This window comes from Seriola dumerili, unplaced genomic scaffold (genome assembly GCF_002260705.1).
Source record: "Seriola dumerili isolate Sdu_G_001 unplaced genomic scaffold, Sdu_1.0 BDQW01000242.1, whole genome shotgun sequence".
In the NCBI taxonomy this organism is placed as follows: Eukaryota; Metazoa; Chordata; class Actinopteri; order Carangiformes; family Carangidae; genus Seriola; species Seriola dumerili.
Genome location: NW_019174497.1, coordinates 2,265,901 through 2,288,376, shown reverse-complemented (window position 1 = coordinate 2,288,376; position 22,476 = coordinate 2,265,901). Strand labels below are relative to the sequence as shown.

At 42.0% G+C, this 22,476-nt stretch overlaps 1 protein-coding gene across 1 annotated transcript; it reads left to right on the top strand.

The window, feature by feature from the left end:
- Positions 1-1,215: 1,215 nt before the first annotated feature.
- Positions 1,216-22,467, top strand: LOC111229831 (calcium/calmodulin-dependent protein kinase type 1D-like). Its single transcript, XM_022756305.1, has 11 exons — positions 1,216-1,893; positions 11,526-11,657; positions 12,841-12,915; positions 15,495-15,633; positions 16,013-16,139; positions 16,403-16,478; positions 17,223-17,335; positions 18,348-18,426; positions 19,158-19,245; positions 19,436-19,598; positions 20,668-22,467. Exons 1-11 carry the CDS (start codon positions 1,799-1,801, stop codon positions 20,817-20,819), a joined length of 1,239 nt encoding a protein of 412 aa, XP_022612026.1. The 5' UTR covers positions 1,216-1,798; the 3' UTR covers positions 20,820-22,467.
- The last annotated feature ends 9 nt before the right edge of the window (positions 22,468-22,476 follow it).

The following is a 22,476-nucleotide window of genomic DNA, read 5'->3' as shown; positions in this document are numbered from 1 at the left end:
GTTGTGATGCATAAGTTACATCAATGAATTTAGGCTAAATAACAGACACACCTCTCTGCACAGTTGAATCAACACCTCTATAAAGCTGTCTCATTAGAAACTGGACATAATGAGGATTTAACTCAAGGATTTATTGCAGGACTGTTGTATTAGACTGTAGGTGCACCTAATAAACTGGCAGCTGAGTGTATATAAATATTGTCTTTAACACATTTTATAAAGGCATGATTCAAATGTGCCAATTATTCTTCCATCGGGAGAATATTTGAGGTTTGAGTTCTCTTGTCCCCTGAGTCTGCAAGAAAGCTTTATACACTTTACACTTCATATAGAATCACTTATTTGGAAAAAAAAAAAAGGTTTGAATGGTATTGGTGTTGTGTGCAACAACAGAAATGACCTCATTAAAAGTACAATCTTGTACCAGCACTTCTACTCGAGCAGGATAGTCTTGGTCTGCTTCCAGGCTGCTGAATCGCCGCTCTCTCAGATTTTGTCAAGTGATTTGGAAATAGTCTGGTACTCTCACAAACTGCTGTTTCCCAGTTGGTGAAACAGCTGAGCCAATCAGCACTTTTGGAGGCTTTGGACTGAGTCTGGTGTCTAAACATCCCAGAGCCTGAATCAACAAGTAAATGTGGTGAAAAGTGAGGATGAAACGGACACAGCTATTGAGTCGTTGTTAATCTACCTACTAAAACAGCAGCACTGAAACACTGTGCATTGAAGATATATGGGTTGGTAATTAAATTCTCTAATTAATTCTCTGTTGAAATGATAAATTAATTGGCTGATTGTTGCAGCTCCAGTATTTATTTAATTGATTTGATTGCTTCAGAACAAAATGGTTGAGAAGAAGCTGATATCAGATGAGGGTGGAAACAAAAATGGAATTACACTAGAATATTTCAAAACCCAATGTACATTTGTACACATTTTATTCTGATTTTGAAGCAGCTTGGTTTCTGCAAACCTGCAACCAAACAAACAAAACATAGAAGAAAGTGGAAGGGGACCGAGGGTCACCTACATGAGCCCCTATAACTCCCAGCTACGCCCCTGCCTTTATATTTCAACACATGTTAAAATGAAAGCATCTGTTTGTGCAACGACCAGACACAAAAAAACACGAGACTTGGTTTAACGTGAAGATGTGTTTGAGCAGAGACAGACCCTGACACCGATCAGTCCGCCGGAGTTTCCACCGGGCCGGTGATTTGGTGCAATGCGAACACTTAAATCGTTCCTTGTGCACGCTGCTGTCAGATAGATAGGCGGGAGCAGCAACCTCCCACTCCTCCTATTGCTATAACAACCACAGGGCGGTCGGTGTGACTCCATGGCACAGCACCACTGATGCGACTGCCAAGTGTCATCCTCCTGCAAGTAGCCCGACCCCGGCTCACCGCATCGTCGCTTGACTCTGACTGAATCCCGCCCGGTTAGAGGAGGAGGAGGGGGAGGGAGAGCCAGTGTTTCCCCGTCACAGTGATCTGAACAGTGGGGAAGCTCAGGCTCGGGATCCGCTACGTCAAACAGATTAGTCAAATAACCTCTCGGGGTAGGACATACCTCCCCTCCTTGGGCTTGCCTGGCCGCGTGCATGGGCTGAGGAAGCAAGATAGTCTGCGTTGACAAACAGCCAGGAAGCCTTTGGCGAAACACAGAAGTGCGCTACTTTTCTTTTCTTGTGCTGTTTTCCTTTTTCTTTCTTTTTCTTTTTTTTTTGGCTGGATGAGACGACTGTGGTGATCCTCCAGAAGCGTCTCTTCCTCTCCTACCCCCACCCCAGTGCGAAATGGCGAAAGAAAACGGCGAGTCCAGCGATGGATCTTGGAAAAAGCATGTCGATGACATCAAGAAAATATTTGACTTCAAGGAAGTCCTTGGGACGTGAGTAACAAGATAACGCTGCGTTTGCAGGCGACTAGAAACTTTGTAGCCAGTTGTGTGAATTAGCGCCAGACAACAATGCCACATTGTGCAGTTTAACGGAAACGAAAAGCAGACTGACAGCTGTTGAATATGTGTTGAAGTAACTGAGAATTGTTCGACGGTGACAGACAGAGACGAGGGCCTTTTGAACTTACTGCCCGCTAAAAGAGACATTTAAAAAAATCCAATCAGGGCCATCATCAGTTAATTGTTCAGAGAGGGGGGATGATGATAAAAATGCTCCCTGCTTCTGTTCATGTCACATTTCATTCAAAAACTACTGCAGCCTGTTTTTGTTCTCCCCACAGATCAGATCAGATCAGATCAGGGCTGAAGCATGTGCACAGAGCTTTGTACAGGCAGCCATTTGTTTGGGGTCGTTTTGTACAACAGAACAAGTGTGACAAAGACAACAGGGCCTATTTGCATACACAAATCAAATGATGAAATCAGCTCCCTAAATTAAAGCACCATCTGTGATGACTTTATGTGCTCCTGTGCTCCATCTCTTGCTCTCCTCTTCAAACGAGGAGACAGACTGTGAAGAAACACTGTGTCTGTGGGTTTACGGATTCAACTTGCTGCTACAGACACTTGTTTGTACAGTAAACTCTCTTATGAGAACTGAGTTGTGCGGCTCCGTTTCCTTTGGCTTGTTCTTGTAGTTCAGGGACCACTTTGGTTGAAGTCATTCTCTTGCCCTTGTTCCACAGAGGAGGCAAATTCCAGAGTTTATTTCGGTCCACTGTTAGTGCTGCTTGACTTCGTGTCTTGTCTTCTTTGAATAAGTTATGCCGCAGAAAGAGGGCCACAGTATAGAAGACCCCAATCTGCTAAAGGAAGCTGGTCTCAGGCTGTCAGTATTGTGATAGACTGCTAGGTGGTTTCACACATTTAATGAGTATATTTCTCATTTCCCCGCTGGTCTTTGTCCCCTGAAGTCATGTCCCTCCTCCCTTGACTGAGAGTAATTTAATGTGGTGTTTGTGTTGTTGGGGATTCTGGGAAGGCCCGTGTCTCCCTTGGGAAATGTGTGTTTTTTTAATTAAATTTGGCTTCAGAAACTGGTGACAAGCTGAGCAAAATAAAAAATTTAAAAAAAAATGGCCTCTAGTCACTGGGATTGTAGCTAAACTGGGAAGGAGGTCATTCATAAACAATAAGGCACACTTGTTGTGGTTTGCTGCTGTAAGATGAACAACCTCATCATGTGTAAAAGCAGAATAATCGGCATCTTCTTGGCTTTCCTCTCCATCTTCTGTGAAACTCTAGACTTCTCAGCGTGACCACAGACCTGTTTTTCCTGAGCAGCAGCATCATAAAAGTCTCATGCAGATTGGTGATTCATAAAGCGCACTTCAGCTGTTGTACTAAACAGTCAGACATTCCTACCTGGAGGCAGTTTTGATTTCCCCAAGGCGTTCATTTATGTGTGAAGAGCCTCTGAATAACACCAGTGAATCATCGTGATTTACTGTCCACACAATGGCCAGGTTGGAGGAACACAGATCCCTCGCCCACAACCCAACACACATCTCCGGGGCCAGTGTGTCACTGTTTGGCCCTTATGTTACATATTGTACCGCATGTACTCGTCCTGATTGACTTTAAGTAAGCCCCATTTACCAGTTCCTGTGCATCTTAATCGGGGAGTGCCTCATTGCTGCAGAGTGGGGTTCACAACAGGCCACCCAGGACAGAAAAGCCCAGCCGCCCTGCAGCTTTACCTGGATTAAAAATGGATGAGAAGGACTGTTGGTCAGAGGAAGCGACACAGATTATCCTCCTCCTCCTCCTCCTCCTCGTCCTCCTGCTCTAACTTTTAACTGTAGAGTCCTCGTCAGGTATCTCCATCAGTGTCCAAGAGGGATCATCCCTCTGCGACGTCTCATTGCCCTCCACACACCAGCAGTGGAAACTCACTAAGTACATTTACTCATGTTTTCATGCTTTCAGCTTCAAAGTTCTTTCCATTTTATATTCATTTATACCTCTACTCTACCACATGTCAGAGGAAAGTATTGTACACTTCTTTATAATGATAATAATCTTTACTTATAAAGCACTTATCAAAATCTACGTTTCAAAGTGCTTAACAAAGGCAGCAATAAAATTGAATCAATAGATTTCACTTTCTCTTTACTGCAGTGTATTTATCAGACAGCTGTATTTATTAGTTATTTTGCAGATCAAATTTTGACTCACTAAACTTCCTGTTATTTTATCAGATATGATGCGTTTGATGTAAACTGCCCACCAGTCTAAAGTAGTTCAAATTAGCTTCATCTCCACCACCTACAACTTTAAAATCAGTAACAATTATCAAATATAAGACAATATAAATCTAACTGGAGCCATTCTGCTGCACATCCTGTAACTTTATTGATATATTTGACTTTGTATTGATACCTTAAATACGCCTCATCGTTCAGTTGCATTGATACAGTGATATTTGATCTTCTGAAATGTTATGTGTGGATTTGAAAACGTGAACATCGGCGTGAACGTTTTACAGAGAGAAAAGATCGTATTTCAGCAGCAGCTGGAGGCCGCTCTGTCGGTGTGAACGTTATGACTGATCAGATATTAGCAGGAGTTTGGGAGCAGAAAGCCTGCGGCACTGTCAGTAATGCTTTGGCCACACTTCTTCCCCATGCTGTCTTGCTTTAGATGTTGTGAGCTAATGAGATCATCGTCGCTGAAGCCGGTCCTCCTTCCTACACCGCCACTTGTCTTGCGGCTAATTTCAGACCCGTAAGCTGCTGATACTCTGTGGAAGCAAATTAACTAACCTGACCACAAGCACCTTCAGAGATCCCAGTGGGCAAAGGGCTGTAAATGTGCAGCATAAGGCAGGGCTACCACTCACAGCGGGGATGTGGGGATGTTTGTCTCATACTGTTTTTTAACAATATACTTTAAGTACTTTAAGATTGAGGATGCACTAATCCAACTTTTTCTCTCCCAATTCCCTCTCAGACTAACTGCTGATACTGAGTACCATTCACAAGCCAGTTTTTCTCTGATTTAAAATCTGTATATTAATTTTGATGTACGTTAACATGAGGCGAGGCACTGCTGTGGCACTAAAAACTGTGTCAGCAGCAGACATGACTAAAAAAATGTAACAGAAACACTGAAGTTTATGTCTGCCCAAGAAAACTGTAGTCAATGTGGATCGGTCACATCATGACCAAAACAAAGAAAAGGTCAGTATTGCTGTAGATACTGATTACGGCATTTCACATTGGTGCTACCGATGGGCCGATCCAGTATATCTGCCAGTGTTAACTTATCGATGCGTGGTTATCAGTTTATATTGGCCAACAAAGAACAAGAAGCTGCAGCGGACAAATGCCACAGGTATGAGGTTTGAGGTCATTTAGAAATAGTGTTGAGAATGAAGCGAAACAGTGGAGTTGTGGGCCGAGAAACCAAAACAATGAGCCGAAACCTGCTAAAACGCTCTGAGCTAGAGCTGAGGGAACTGCAGTGTCAAGTGAAGTGAAGGGATTTCTAAACTCTCAAATTTCACTAACTGCCTCAAAAATCCAGTACAGGTCAGGTGAATAACTTTAATGTTGGCTTATTTTATCTGTTTAAATATAGTGGCTTAAAAGCTGTCCAAAAATGATGCTTTCCAATTTGATCCTTTCTAAGTGCTTTGTCATGTAGTTTCAGAATCCCACTCTCTGAGATTAAAGTGCCAAAGTTGTCCTCTGTTAGCTCCCACTGCAGGGCCGAACAGAGCTGAGCAACAGCTGACTCATTCATGTCACTTTTTGCCCCGTAAAGCCACAATCTTTATCTGAGTCTAACTAAGAGGAAACTTGCCTTTTTCTCAGTTTGATATTAATGAATAAAGAAGCTTCTTCAACCAATATTAAACTGACCCTGCTCTGAGAAAGCCCCGCTCATCTGTGGATGCATGAAAGTGTTTGCTGTTGCCTCCATGCATTGATCATTCTCTGACACACAGCTTGTGTAGAGACTAGTGGGGTCCTTAAAAGCAGCCTGAAAGCAGTGAAAATGGCAGCTAGGCAACTGGGATGGTGGAAGTCCTTGGTTGCTCCCTCTGATGAAGACACTACCTACCACTGCCCACCACCACCACTGTCCTCCAGCTCAGTTCAGTGTGGGAGGACATACTTTGTCACGGACTGCAATGATGGAGAGTGAAATAATTTGCCAAGATAATGCGTAGTTTGTTGTGTGCGTAGTAATTTCCTGAATCTCCATTTGTATTCATCCCCCTCTCGCCTCAGTGAATGCCTACAGAGCCAGCGTGTAAAGAGTGTTGAAGTGTACCAGACTACCCAGTATCAGAGCACAGGAGGCAGTTATCACCCCATTAAAATAATTCAACTTCTCTCTGACAGGCTGGTTTGTGGCTTCAAACGGGTTTCTGCCAAATAGTTCCCTCGAGATTGGGATAATTTTTCCTTTTTATTTGTTTATGAGTGACATTAGATCATATCAGCCCCATCTTTCCTCTGTTTGATCAACAGTCTGGTGAACACAAAGTGCACATTCCTGGAAACTAGCCTCAGGTCCGGTGTGTGTGTGTGTGTGTGTTGGTGTTTAATGGTTTCCAGCTTCAGTCGTTGGGACTGTGAGAGCTGCTGGATTTCATTCTAGTCATATTATCAGAGTTCATTTAACTCTGCAGCAAAAGATCAATGCTGTTTACTACCTGGAACAGACAACCAGTATCCTGAGGATCAAAGCTGCGAACAAGACCAAACTGGTTAAATCATCTCTGTGGTAACATGGAAATAAATAACCATTATATGGTACGTCTGCAGTACTCCCATTTTACTAGATGCCAGGGGCTAACATAGTTTTTACTCCCCTGCATTTATTTGACATTTCCATAGGCCTGCAACTAAGTCATTTTGATTATCGATTGATTTATTATTTTTTAGATTAATCGTTTGGCCTGTAAAATGTCAATAAAAAGCAAAAGAAAATGGCAATCTCAATGTTCCTGAAGCCCAAGATGTTTGAATTACTTATTTTTTCCAACCACCACTAAAACCAAATAATATGTGAGAACCAGCAAGTGTTGGGTATTTTTGCTTCAACAAGACTAAGAGTCTACAGCCATGCTAGCAGCTCTGTGCGTTTACCATGTTCAACACCGTAGCTTAGTGTGTTAGCATGCTAACATTTGGTAATTAGCACTAAAGTCAAAAGTACAGCTGAGGCTGATGGGAATGTCATTAGTTTTGCAAGTTGGTCATGAACCAAATTTGATCTGAAATCCAAATGTCACTGGAAAAGTGAAAAGTCAGCAGATCACCACAGTTGGTAGGATTCATCTTGAGGGGAGCGTGAATGTCTGTACAAAATTTCATTCCAATCTATCGAAGAGTTGTTGAGATATTTCAGTCTGGACCAAAGTAGTGGACTGACCAACTGGCATTGCCACCCCTAGAGCCGAAAGGTTAATTGATTATCATAATAGCTGCCAATCTATTAATTGGATGAATCGTTTCAGCTCGATACTTAACAGATTAGGATTTAACATAAAATGGGATCAACTTATAAAATACGATGATTAAACTACCAACAGTATGTAGTTAAAGTTAGTTCCACCTCGGCCAGCTACAACTTTAAAATGCTACTTGATTGTTAATGCACCAGTAACAGTATTTGAATAATGTAAAGTGCGGTGCAGTAATATTACACAGACAGGGCACATTCTCATCATTAGTACTTTTACTTTTGATACTTTTTACTTATATTTTTTTTACATGTTGCAGATAATACTTGTATAATTTGTGTAACATTTTGAATGGAGGACTTTTACTTGTAATGGAGTACGTATCTATACTGATAAATTGGTACGTATTAGCTTATTGCAGATATATTGGTATCAGCCTATACTAAGAAACAAGAAATTGCAGTATAGAAATGAATATTGAGGTAATTCACAAACAATTAGATTATTAAATAGTTTTTCCACCAGAGACAATCAGCTCGTTTGTATTGTTATCAGATTTTAAAAAAACAACAAAAAACTTCACTCTTGATATCGGTATTGGCCTCAATAATCCAGTATCAGCCAGGTTATAGTGGTTTCAGTATATTCCAGATCTTGATAAGAATAATACGTAAGTTAAGTTAGAAAAAAATAGTAATTTTCACATAGTTTTTCTGGCTGACACTGTAGTTTACAAAACTCTGAGTAGACAGAGTAGCATATCACAGCTGAGCAGATGGTGGTGTGAGGTCTGTTAAAAATAAGCATTTTGTGTAACTGCAAAACGATCTGCTGCCAATACAACTTTTATTACCAAATGTGACGAATTTTAGCTCAGATGTGTAAAAGTATGTTTACTGGACAAGCATGTAAAAGTAATTTGTTAAATGAGTAAATGTAAATCCCAGTTGGTCCCAATTATTCAGTATCTTTAACTTTAGCAAACTGTATAAATTAGTTTTACTTAAATCCTTTCACAGCATCATATCATCTGTCAGATTTCTGGCTGAAGTTATTGTTGCACCGTTGGAGGGTGACTTTGAGCAGAGCAGGCTGCACCGACAGTAGCTCTACCTGGATTATCAAGTTCCGACTTTTCCATCCCATATGTTGCGTAACGAGCTGCTGTAATGCATCTTACACAAGATGATTCAGTGTGATTACTCAGCAGCACCACAAAACATGCAGCGCCTGTGAATGTCAATAAGCCAGCCTCAGTCACAGAGACCCCCACCACCCCCTCCATCAAAAAAAAACAACTTCCTCCATCAAGACTGCCCTGCATTTTCATAATCGCCACTGATGAGCATCTGAGGTCGAAGGCCTCAACAAGTTTCATTTGCTTTGCTTCTGCAGCACCAGCCGCCGTTTTCACATAGAGCACAGCCCACATTCACATTTCACTTTAGTAAGCTGGTTTGGCTTGGCTAACCTGCACATAGTGTGGTGGTGTTGTGTGGCTGCAGACTGACACGCGCACACACACACACACACACACACACACACACCCACCCACACACACACACAAACACACACACACACACCCACACACACACCCACACACACCCACACACACACACACACACCCACACACACACACACTCTGGGAAGAACTTAAAATCATCAACTGTCATTATTGAACCGAGTGAGTCAGGGTGCTGACTTGGTTGTGCAGTCAGTGACACTGGAAACATTTTGCTGTCATACAATCATCATTCATTTTGTGTAATAGAATGAGATGTGCTTCAATAAAGGGTCCAGTTCACATGGAGCTTTCTCTCATTATTTAATGCTGCCCCAGAGCACGCCAAGGATTATTCTAGGGATGAATTTGGTTTGCTGGATATCGCATAAGTTGATCACTTGTGTAGAGCTACAACTAACCAGTACTTTTATTATCATTTTATCTGCAAATTATGCTCCTGATTAATTGATGAGTCAATGAAATATTATAAAGTTGTGAAAACTTTGAGGCAGAAGTGACGTATTCAGATTTCTTTATTTGTCTGAGCAGCTATCAGAAATCTAAACACATTTCATTTACTGTGGCATGACAAAGAAAACACTAAATCCTCACATTTAAAAAGCTGGTACCACCAAATGTTCAGCATTAATGCTTCAAAAATGACATTATGAAATCAATTATCAAAGTCACTGGCATTTCGATTGACTAATCATTTCAGCTGTAGAGTGTGTATGTATGTGCAGATAGGACATGTGGGCGGCAGCATCACCATATGCATGTCTCCAGCAGACATCGCACCCTTTCTTTTCTGTGAATTGTGAATTAATAGACTGAATGCTTTGAGGGCTTGCAGCACAGTTTATCATGCCTCATGCATTGACAGAGCAAGGGAAGTCACAGGCTTGGATTCTGTCATGTTGTCATTCACAGGAAGTGATGTTGCTGCTTGTCAATGTGGTGAGCGGGGGGGACAGAAATGGTGCTATAGGCTGTAACAAACCTCTCTGTCAGTTCACAGGTTTCCTGTGGTTTATATCACCGTGTGTCTCCTGCTGCAGAAAGCACAAAGCGTGCTCTGAAAAAACGTGCAAGAGAGTTGCTTGACAGGCTCAACGTGCTGGTAGAGGAATTTTGTTCTTAATGTCCGCACAGCTGTAGGAGTCGGCCGCATGTGCTGAATAGAAAAATTATGCTCATTGTCCTCACGGCAACAGCTGTGCTAGGAAGATGTGTGTGCATGTGTGTGTGTGTGTGTGTGTGTGCTGTAACAAGCCAGCAAGTAATGCACCAACTCTCTTGCACAAGCCCTTGAATTTACATATTGTCCCACATGCCAGAATGAGGTCAAAGTCGGAAGGGCGTATGCTCCGAGCCCCCCTCACTTCTGTTTGTTTGCTGTGTGGCTTTGCAACCAGGTAGTGTGTTGGTGCACAGTCTGTGTTTGTGTGTCATGGCTCTGGCTGACCCCCCCCCACTCCCTGTGCGGTGGTGGAGTGAGGGATTAGCGTGGATTTGATGGCCACGGTGGGACTTAGTGCAGCAAGCAGCACTGAGTTTAGAGCCTGTCGGGCGGAACTGATTACACTTTGAGAACATAATGGACCTTTTGATGCCGGCCGTCTTGCTGTTTGTGAGGCGGTGATTCACCTCAGGTGTGTTTCTCCACATCACTTTTTGTATGACTGATGATGTTCCGACAGGCCGCTTATACTGCAGGAGGCAGTATGTTTTGTTTAATGAAAATATTATATTTTCATATATATATATATATATATATATATATATATTGCATTATAATATCATGTCAGCAAAAAAACAGAAGAGACAATAAACAGAAAAAAGTAAAGTAATCCAAGTGAAAAACTCCATGTGTCTTAGCTGCTCAGTGCTGATCAAGAAGCTATGACCAGGGATGATACTATATGAATCCAGAAACACAAAGAAAATCACAACACTCTGGTTCACATGACCATTTTTTCTTATCCTGACACGTTTTGGTAAGCCTCCATCAGAGCCATCAACTCATCAGTTGATCAAACTTTAATGTAGTGTTTTAGATCACATTATCATTGGTCCAGTGACCATGACCCAGAGAGTTTCAAATCATCCATCTTTTTTTAAGATCTTCACATCAAACTGCCCTCGGGGCTCATGGAAGTAAAAAGGTGCCTGTGAAGGTGTGTAATGAAAAGAGAAGCTGGGAGGGGGGGGGTAAAAAGCAATCATGCAGCGTGCTCAGCGAGATTTATTAAGGTGGACTGAACGTTGTATCATAGCAACAGATACAGATTGCTTGAGCAAATATTCCCTTAATTCAGTATTTGTTTTTAAAGGCTCTCATGTATGGAGACAGATGGCCGAGGAAGACACGCTATCAGCCGTCCTAAATGGGTGTTTTAAAAGTGTTTGCCATGCTTTTGGCTGCACACGAGCACCAGGCGTAGGCCAACGCAGAAGGCTGCTGGCCATAGAAGGGGACTTTGCCAGTTCTCAGTAAATATTCACAATATGCTGTTTGTGTACTCTGGCCTGTCTGCCTCTGAGTGCCCTCTGTCTGCTCACTGACGATAGGTTTTCTCTGTCAATATTGCCTGAGCGCATATCAAGCAGGACTAACATGTTTCTCTTTCTCTCTGGCAGCGGGGCATTTTCCGAAGTGGTGATGGCTCGGGAGAAGGCCACAGGAAAGATGGTGGCAATCAAGTGCATCCCAAAGAAAGCGCTGAAGGGGAAGGAGACTAGCATCGAAAATGAAATCGCCGTGCTTAGGAAGTAGGTACCGCCTGACTGAGCCACGGGGGAGTTTGCAGAAGAACACCACTTAAGAAAGGGTCACCACCTTGCGTCATCCTCAGCGGGGGGAAAGCGTGTGTGTGTGTGTCTCTGTCTCTCTGTCTCTCTCCACTCTGAGTATTGACTCAGAGTTGGGATGCTGGTGCCACTCAGTTTATTTAACAGTCATTGTCAGGCTTAAGTGACTTCCTTGTCGAATCTCATCCACCCACCATTTTGGGTCTTCACAGTGTTCGCACTCACACACACCTACACAGGGTATGATAGGATTGCATTGACACCAGGTGACACTCCATCCTCCTCCAGGGTCTGATGGGTAATTCCCCCGAGAAGCTCAGTCATCAGTCACTCTTGAAGTGAGAACGCCAGTTGTTGGGTATAGTTGCTTGGCTACAGTTGCTATCCTTTGACTTCCTCCTTTTTCTCTCTCTCTCTCTCTCTATTTTGATTTCTCATACCCTCTTTTTTTCTCCCTCTTTTTTCTCCCTCTTTCCTTGTGTCTGTTATTCTAACTGCCCTCAAACTGCAACCTTAATTTTCATTCTGGACTTAAAGAGGAAGTTGCAGAGATTGTTTAGTCCTTTGAGACTCTCTCCCCGCCTCCTCTTCCACCCCCACCTTTTTCTTTTTCAGCCACCTGCCTTTCTGAACACGCGCTGTCATCTGCATATCTCCTTGCAGAGGCTGTGTGTTTTTTTTTCACTAAAACCTTGTTGGTTGGTTGCCTGGACACAGACTCCCAGCATCTTGATCCATCCTATATTATGTTCTTCAGGTGCTCCTGCTGACGGGGGTTGCTGCTTCACGACTCATTGATTAGCATCCTATAAGAATTCCCCTCGTTCTCCATCACACACAAAAGGTTTTCTCCCCTGTGTGAATGATATGCTTTGCCAGGTTCATTTTTGAAAAGCATGGAGAAGATACACAGGTGCATAAACACACACACACACACACACACACACACACACACACACACACACACACACATATGAAGTGCAAACACAGACAATGTGCTGTAACATAAACAGAAACAGAAAACAAATTTGTTTTCAGGCAGCAGGGCATCATTTTAACAAAACAAAAGGCTAATTGCAGCTCATCGTTGGCCTGTGAGGAGGCTGAGAGCAAGCAAAGTGAATTTTCTGTTCTCCCTCTCCAGGATAAAGCATGAGAACATCGTGGCTCTGGAGGACATCTACGAGAGCTCAAACCACCTGTACCTCATAATGCAGCTGTAAGTACATCAACCCACCACTTTGTTTGTTTGGGTCAGCCCTTTGTCTCCCATTTGGCCTGTCATTTGGATAATGTGTTGCATTTTTTTGCTTGAATAAGCGTCTGTAATGTCCTAGAGGCATTTTTGCCCTCACCCGCGTGTCTGAGCGAATGCAGTGATGCTTTAAAAAGGAATGAGTCTTTGTCTACAGCAGTATTAAACATATAGATGTAACGCCACAGAGTTTATAATTGAACAATAAAAAATATAACTGTCATGTTGGACTAAGATTTGACATTTTGAAATATAAGCTTATTGGCTTTGTTGATGACAGGTCTTTGATGAGAAGATTGATACGGCTCTCATATCTGTACAGGAAATGTGAGGCAGGAGCTATGAGGCAGTTAGCGTAGCTTGACTTAGTGTTAAGACTGGAAACAGTGGGAAAAGCGAGGCCGGGTCTGTCTGAAGTAAAAAAAGAATCTGCCCACCTGCACCTCGAACCGCAGTGTAACAACGAGCTGTGGTTTGTTTCCCTCTGGTGTTATTATTACATTCGAGTCACATAGCGAAGCACATAACTGTACCTGGAGATCTTTGAAAAACCCAGACGATTGTTACACACTCACTGTGGTTCTAAAGACATTTCCAGACGCCTCAAAGACTCGTCTGAACATTCTGTCCACTGCTTGAAAAAATTATTTTAAGCTGTGACTGTGTTTACAATGCAGGAAGCCAGAAGTAACACAGGCTTTCTACTCTCTCATTTTGTATGACATTAGAAAAAAAAAATATTTGTAATAAAATGATAGAAGGTGACATCAATAAAGATGAATATTACTGATAATGAATTGTTTTAATTTGTGTTCATATTGAGGAGGCTCTTCATCACTGGTACATAGCCCTACATAAAATAACAACTTTTGTTTTTGTACAAATTAAACACAATACAACTTGTTAATTAGTGAACCAGGTTTAGAGGAGTTGGTGGATTTTGTTACCTATGGACAGAGCTAGGCTAGCTGTTTCCCCCTATTTCCAGTCTTTGTGCTAAGCTAAGCTAACTGTCTCCCAGCTCCGGCTTCATAGTTACTGTACAGACATGAGGGAAGTATTGATCATCTCATCTACTTCTAAGCCAGAAAGGACATAAGAATATTTCCTATAACTTTTCCTTTAAGATCTTAAAGCTTGAGCTTGAGCTTGTGTGGAGGCTGTCAAAACCTTAAGTTACTTCAAGTGTTATTTATGTAGCAACTATCTTGCTAAATGTATTTGTCAGTGTTGGTGAAGGTGGCAGCTGCTTCTCTCTGCCAGTACCGTTTTCCTCTGTCTGGTCGTCATCATGTCTGCAGCCCTTTTCCCCGACACATAATTTCACAGTGTTTGTGACTAATGCACCAGCAATTTAGGCAGCAAATATCTGCCCTTTGTTCACCTCTGAAAGGTGCGTCATGTGACCTTGAAGCATCACTTATGAAAATGGTGATTGCGAGCCATCTGTAAAAGCAGGCACATTCTCATAATTGATGCTCAACTTAATATGAGTCACCCGTTGTGTCTTTTCCCTTTTGTTACTGAAAGTAGTTCAGTAAAATGTGCAGTGTTTGTAACGGATGTAGCAGACGTTTTCCAATTAATGACAACTTACTCACTTGGTACAGAAATGCATGTGTGTGAAAATGTAACTTTAGAAGAGATTTGAAGAAAGTCCCTGTGGTAGATTTAAACAGGGAGGCTGTTTTAGAGCTTAGGGCACACTGACAGCAAAGAGAAAATCTGCTTAGGTCCAGATCAGAGGATGTCGATGCCAAGGCTGGGAGCAGGTACACATGAGTACAAAAGCTCACAGATGCATGTTGGAGAAATTTTCTGTTTAGAAAGGGAAAGAAAATGTAACATTGGGAGCTTTACGTAATTTCGGGGGGCGGTGGGTAACCAAAACGTTCCCTCACTGCTGACTTGAATGTGCCCGGGGGCTCTGTAATCAGAGTTATTATCCATCTTGAGCTAATTAAACTTGCCCAAGTTTTACCTCAGACGTGATCACTTGCTCACGATTGGACCAAATGGTCTCGTGACACACGCAGTTGGGAGACAATAAAATAGGTGTAGTGTGTAATATTTACAAAATATACAGCCTGCCCTAACTTTAAATAGAATAAGGATTTTGTGATTCACATGTGTTGTAGTGTTGAATGTGAAATGAAATGGGGGTGGGGGTCTTCCTGTGTCACAGCAGAGGTCGTGGATGTTTGTATTGCGTTTTCGATCTTGGTTTCAGAATTGTTACGCCTGGGTGTGAGGTGTTTCTGTTGGAAATGGAAAACACTTGAACAGTTTGTAGGCAGTGTCTTTACATGAAAACAATTATTTGTGTGTGCTCCAGTAAAAATTATAAAGATATGTGTGTGTGTGTGTATATTTTATTTTATCCTTTTTTTTTTCTTGCAGTTTGGTCAAGAATTTTTCAAATGATTTTTGCGGATGCCTGCCCTTTGGGAAGCACTTCAGTCACTGATTTTTATAAGTGCTACATAAATCAACTTTTTCATTATTGTTTTTAGACTTGTATTGTTTTCTGCGTGTGCTGACAGGGTGTCTGGAGGTGAGCTGTTTGACCGTATTGTTGAAAAGGGCTTCTACACAGAGATGGATGCCAGCCGGCTGATTCGGCAGGTTTTGGACGCGGTCAACTACCTGCACTCCATGGGGATAGTGCACCGAGACCTAAAGGTAAATCAGTATTAGATAGTCACAGTTCCTCACAGAATCCACTGTATTTGTTGTTGAAGAGTTAAAAATGTTTTTGCCACTCAACAAGGGAGAACTCTTCAGTCTTACTGAGAGGGGAAATCCCTGCTATTTAACCTGTGTGAGTGATATTACATGAGCTCTCTGTGTGGAGCACCCACAGAGGTTAAATGTCAGGGATTTTCCTTCTCAGTGAAAATGCTGAAGCCTCTTGGATGAGCCATAAAACACCCTTGACTCTTGAACGAGATCTTACTGTCTGCGGGAAATTAATGTGCATGGGAAAAATACACAAGCTCATATGGATAAGCAGAGACATACAAGCACAGGCACATAGATTGACTCTTTATTTTGTTTCCAGCCTGAGAACCTGCTGTACTTCAGTCCTCATGATGAGTCAAAGATCATGATCAGTGACTTTGGCCTGTCAAAGATGGAGGGAACAGGGGACGTGATGGCAACCGCCTGTGGGACTCCAGGATACGTGGGTGAGGATGCCCTCTGAGCTCTGGTGCAAACTTGCTCTGAGATAATTAGATGCTCTAGTTGGATAAACATGACCTAATCTAATCTGCCAGTAGCCACAGGTTAACTTTAGCCATCTGCTACAGGCAAACCACCAAACATTCACATTCTTCTCCAGCCTCAGTGTCGCAGCGAACAAAAAAAAAAATCGAAATTTGTTTGTATTATTTCACTACATGAATATTAGTTTGTCTGACCATTTAAACAAAATATTTCATTGTTCCAGCCCCTGAGGTTTTAGCTCAGAAACCCTACAGTAAAGCTGTGGACTGCTGGTCTATTGGAGTCATCGCATATATTCTGTGAGTACTGCCATTTTAAACATAAATATAATCATTAACTGCATCTTATTTTGTGTATGTAATGCCAGCCATCCGATCGCAGCATGCACCTCGAAGACAACCTGAAAGTCTAAAACTATCAAACAATGAGCTGAAAACAACACATCCAGATTGTGATGTACCTCATTCAATGCTGAGCCATAGCTGGTTCAAGACTGTAGCGTGAGGGATGCCTACAGCTGCTGTTCCTATTTTACAGAGCCTATCCAGCTTTTAGTGGAAAGTGTTACACAAAGCCGTTAAACTAATTAAGTAAAGTGGTGTCGCTCATTAGCAAAGAGAAAATCCTTGGTCTCATTATCCATTCTTTAGGAGGAATGAATTTTAAGGTAACCAAGTGGATACCTTCACAAATGAGACTTCTGTGTGTTCGTTATGGGATGATTTATACTGTTTCATAATCTGAAGCTAAAATATACAGCACGGATTTATGTTACATATCTACTATTTCCATGTCATTTTTTCCATATCATATAAAAATGGACTGTTTTTGTTCCATATTTTTCCCTCTTAGTCTTCATGTAGTCTCTTTAATCCCCTCTGAACCGTCTCCTGTTGCATGCTATATGAAAAATCAAACTGCCAGTGAATGAGATTAGGCTGCAGCAAATCCTGTTTAGATTTGGGTTAAAGTTCCTAACATCCGATGGGTGACGGCACTCACACGGACTGCTGTTGTGTAATCATCCATCTTCATCTTTTCAGGCTTTGCGGCTACCCTCCTTTCTATGACGAGAACGACTCAAAGCTCTTTGAGCAGATTCTCAAGGCGGACTATGAGTTTGATGCGCCGTACTGGGATGACATATCGGACTCCGGTGAGCGACGACACACTGTATGTGTCTGTGTTAGTGATGAATTGAAATAAATTATGTCACTTCTGTTTTGCAGATCCTGTAGTTCCCTTATCATGTCATGACAACAAATTTAATTCTGGGGCCCAAAACTGACTAAAAGCAGTGAAAGGAAAAATTAAGTCTAATTTAAAAAATATAAATAAATACATGACTATATATTAATATTCAAAATAAAATTATATACCTCCAGTCAGTTCTTCTATTTCTCAGCTATTTATTTTTTCATCTTGTTTGTTTTTTTTTGGTGATCATGGCACACATTTCAGTAATTCATCTAATTTCAAGTTCTTTCAATGCAACATTTCCACTTTCCTAAGAATGATAGGATTTTGAGACGCTCATGTATTTGTTGGGCAGAGACTCAGCTGATGTCAGTGTTGAGCACACACTCGTGTGAATGAGAGAACTAACTTGGCTAGCTTGCTCACATGAACACATCGGTAGCTAAACACACGGAGCACCAGCCTTTTCAGTTCTCTGCCTGCCTTCATAAAACTACATCAGTCAGCGCAGGTGATGATACTCACACCCATACACCACATGCTGCTGTGACATCACCGTATAAACTTCTGTTTGTTTTTGTGTCTTAAGCCTTTTAAACTGCTCGACTACACTGGATTTTAATTACTTAACTCTTTTATTTTTGCATTATTTTGTGATGTACTCATTTCTAGCTTTGTCACAGAGGATAACCTTCTATTGTCTTTCGTCAGCTTTCAGGCTCCATAGTAGGCAACAAAAATTTAATAGAGCAATAAAGAGAAGGACAGCGTTAAAGACTTTTGATTAATAATTCCACATAATTGCTTGTCAAGTGTAGTCCAATATCAAATCACAAATGAGCTTCAAGTGGCTTTACAATCTGTACAATATACAAAAAACCCCAGACAGAGGAACCTCTCCGTCATTCAGCAGAGTGAGGAACATGTTCTCTCTTGGATGTGCTCTTGACCTTTTTTAATTGCCTTCATAGCCAAAGACTTCATCAGCTGCCTAATGGAGAAGGACCCAGAGAAGAGATTCACATGTGACCAGGCTCTTCAGCACCCCTGGTGAGAAACTAACCGCCACGCTGCGCCCCAACCAGACAATCACAGGGAACCACACAGCTCGGTGCGATTAAACAGCAGTATGACGCAGATTGCCAGGCTTACGCATTTGTCATAGAGAGCATGTCCTCCCACTGTCATCTGTCGCCATGGCTCCAAGCCGCGAACCCACCTCTGCCTCGGCACCGCCAGCCCTCGGAGAGAAATCTGCTGAATAAATGGCTTCCAATTAGTGGCTGGCGTCCTGAAGGATCCTTGAAGAATGTGGAAGCTTTAATGAACAATTAGGATGTCTTCCCAGGCCTTAGCCGGCGCTAACGAGAGCGAGCCGGCGTGGGCTGCTGTCTCCGGCTGAAGTGGCCAATATGAATAAGTCTGTTAGCCAGTAATGGGCCTTTCGGGTCCTGGGCAGGTGGTCCTCCTGATACAAATATGTGGTTTGTGACACCGGTAACAGGTGTCATAACAGAGAGAAATGGCTTTCATTGACAAGGTTTCATACAGAGATATTATGATGAATGTGACAGAGCGTGATACAGTGTGTGTGCTTCTGCAAAAATCATTGCTCCATCAATCACAGATGTTTAAGCAGAATGAAAATAAATGATGGGATCAGCATGAGGATGGTTTTCCAACATATTACAGATACAAATATAAATCACTTGTGCCTTGGTGTGTCTGTAGGTGTGAACTGTATTTTACATGAAATAAAAGAACTTGACTTTCATTTTCAGGATTGCTGGAGACACAGCTCTCTGCAAGAACATACATGAGTCAGTCAGTCGACAGATGCGCAAAAACTTTGCCAAAAGCAAATGGAGGGTGAGTACAAGACAAGAGATATTTTACTTTAAAAACAACCAACTTCCTAGTTAAAAAAAAAAAAAAAAAAAAAAAAAGGACACAACACACACAATATTCTCTATCTTTTTGAAATGCAAAAGCATGCTTGTCTTTCCCCAGGAACCTGTCCCTGGTATTACACTTGTCTGTTTACACCCTCTCTTCACAGCAAGCCTTTAATGCGACGGCTGTCATCCGACACATGAGGCGCCTGCAACTGGGCACCAGCTTTGGCAGCAGCGTCCACGGCAACAACTCCGTGTCCAACCCTCAGAGCCGAGCTCCAGCCAAGAGCCAGTCTGTGGACTGCGCCCCGCTCTCCCTGAAGGACTGTGAGTGACACTTCAGACGCTCTCTGTAGACATGGACATGTCCATCTTTTAGTTCTGCACTCCGATGAGCTCTGTTCACTCCCATGCCCCCCTCCATCGCGCTAATTGGCAACAGTTTAAAAAGCTCTTGAGGTGTCATTTTCAATTAAACAGACTTAACTGGGTTTGACGTGAGACATGTGGCCACAGTGTGTCTGTGGTGTTTAGTTCAACATAAGATTTTTGAGCTCTATTACAACACCACACCTCTGAAAAAGCTTATTTCATACTCATTTTATCACTGTTACAGTGGTGAAATGATTAGTTGAGTAATTGATTAGTTGATTGGCAGAGCTTTTATCAACATCTGCTGGTTCCAGCTTTTCAAATGTGAAAATTTTCTGCCTTTCTTTGTTTAGTGATAAATTGAGTAGATTTTGGTTCTGGACAAAACAAGCATTTTAGAAGATGTCACCTTGGACTGTAGGAAGTTTCACCATTTTCTCACTTTTTATAGACTTACTGGTTTATAGATTAGTAATTAATTATTAGTTTATTAAGCATGAAACTATTCTATATAGGGCCAAACAATAATTAATGTAATATTAATATAATTAATTTCAACCTTAGTGCATACATTAGTATATCACAAAACTTAATAGTGACAGTGTGCAATATGCCGTGATTGACAATTTGCATGTCTTAGAAAATAATGTTAACTCAAGGTCAACTTACTGGCTTTTCCCTGAGCTTTCAGACACACCTACTTACTTTTGTCAAGGTGGGTGTTTGTGTAAACTTTGCTGAAAACTACAGTGCCCAGCTGTTTTCAGGAATTACTTCAGGAATAGCCCTGGAAATATAATATATAAAAATATATTTTAAGATTTGCATCTTCATTAGGAACCAATGGGCTCAGAGCTGAGCTGCAGACAGACCAGTGAAGTAAGAACCCTTATGAGATGGACTAACACATTGTTGGTTTTGGTCTTTTCATAGGATTTATTGAAAATGATAATAATGATCTACTTTTAAACAGAAATTAGTTAACGATAACCAGTTCCTTATATTTCTTATATTTGTTCCGCAGGTTCTCCAATAGCTCCATTGCCATCTGCTGTTAAAGTGTACAGTCAGGACTCTGATGCTCCCTCTACCGTGCGTGAGGAACCGTCGGTCGTGGCCGAATCATCGCGGCCCCGACCCTCCACCGTTACCGTCATCCACACTGGGACTAAATGACGCCAGGTTCCGCGGGAGGTGAGCTGGGAGACCACGGAGCTTTGAGACGGGATGAAACCATCCCCAGGCCTCGTGATTCAACGTTGTTCCCCAGTTTACCCATCCCGCAACCTCCCATCTGTTTCTGCCAACCACGGGAGGAATTTAAGGAGCATTGGCTCAGCTCCATTTACCATGGCCCAGCACGGCACCCCGCTGCTTCCCTTCCCACTGTCATACGGACCTGGAAGTACAGAGGGGGAGAAGCTCAACCAGAAGTTGTTATTGTGGAAGCCATGTTCAGGCTGGATCATGGTTGTCTGGCAGACAAACAAGCAGCTGGTCTGGGAAGTGCCACACTAAAGGGAATTCATTATTGAAGCTGCTGTCGTTTTTGACTGTGAGCGTCTTGAGACAGGATGCTCCTCTGTATGCCTTGTGTAAATATCCTGTCTGGAACTGTTGAGTGGACTCCTGTTATGCAAGTGAAATATAAGCTTCAAGCTGTGGTAAATAATTGTGACATCATCTGCACTCTGAACTTCTCGTTGTTAATTTTCTGTGGTATTTGCTACAATGGCTCACAGAGTCATGACTCCCAACAGTATGACAGTATGTGTAATCTCTCTGCTTTAAAGTGTGTGGACATGAAACGTGAGCAGGATAATGTGCTTTGGTTGTGGAGTGTGATTGCTGAGAGGGCCGGTGCATTGCACTAATGTAATGGATTATTTATTTTCTTACAATATATTATGACTTTTGTAAGTAATCCACTTGCAGAAATGTGTTATTAAACTGGACTGAAAGGTTATTGCATTGAATGATAAAGGCACAGTATCTAATAGTTGTTACTTTGTAATTGCTGTTTTATTTGATTAATTAATTTTAACATGACTGTGAAGTCCTCCTTGACCACAGGAGGGCAATCACGTGTTGTCGCTTTGTGACCAGTTCTCAGGGATGTGCTCCAACATGAAGCTATCCAAACCCCCCACCCCCCACCCCACACCTCCAGAGTGGTCAGACACTGCTGCTGGTGAAAAACCTCCAAATACTGCATATTATTCTAATGTGCCATTGGGAGAGTTTGACCGTTTTCTTTCCTTAAGTCCATCATTATTGACATGTGAGCATTATGTAACTCATACTAGACGGATTGTTTTCCCATTAAAAGACCTTGAATAATAGATTTGGATTTAAAGAAAATGTTTATCAGTGAAGTGCACATTCATGTCTTCGGTAAAAATGTAACATGACAAATGAATGAAAATGTATCTTAACAAGGATTGCTCCCATTGCAGAATCGTCAGATCGGTAGTGTACAGTTCAGTAGTTGAAATATCGTGCTCTGCTTCCGCTCATGAAGTGGCTGGTCTGAAAACAGCTCACTCTCTCTATGTTTAATCACTGTGCTTTCATACCAGCCTGTTGAATTTAGCAGAAAGACTCTTTCTCCTTCTCTCTCCTTCACACGGAGAAGAGAGAGGATCTGTCTTTGTATCTTCTCTGTGGTACCTCTATTTAATTTTAAGTCACTCAAGAGAACACTTCACCAGAACAAGCCCAATATCACGGACTTTGCCATTGTGAATTATATGAACATGTTGTGGTGAATATCGACATATGGACTTTGAGCCTCTATTTACTGTAAATACAGATCTCAACAACACAGTTTGCT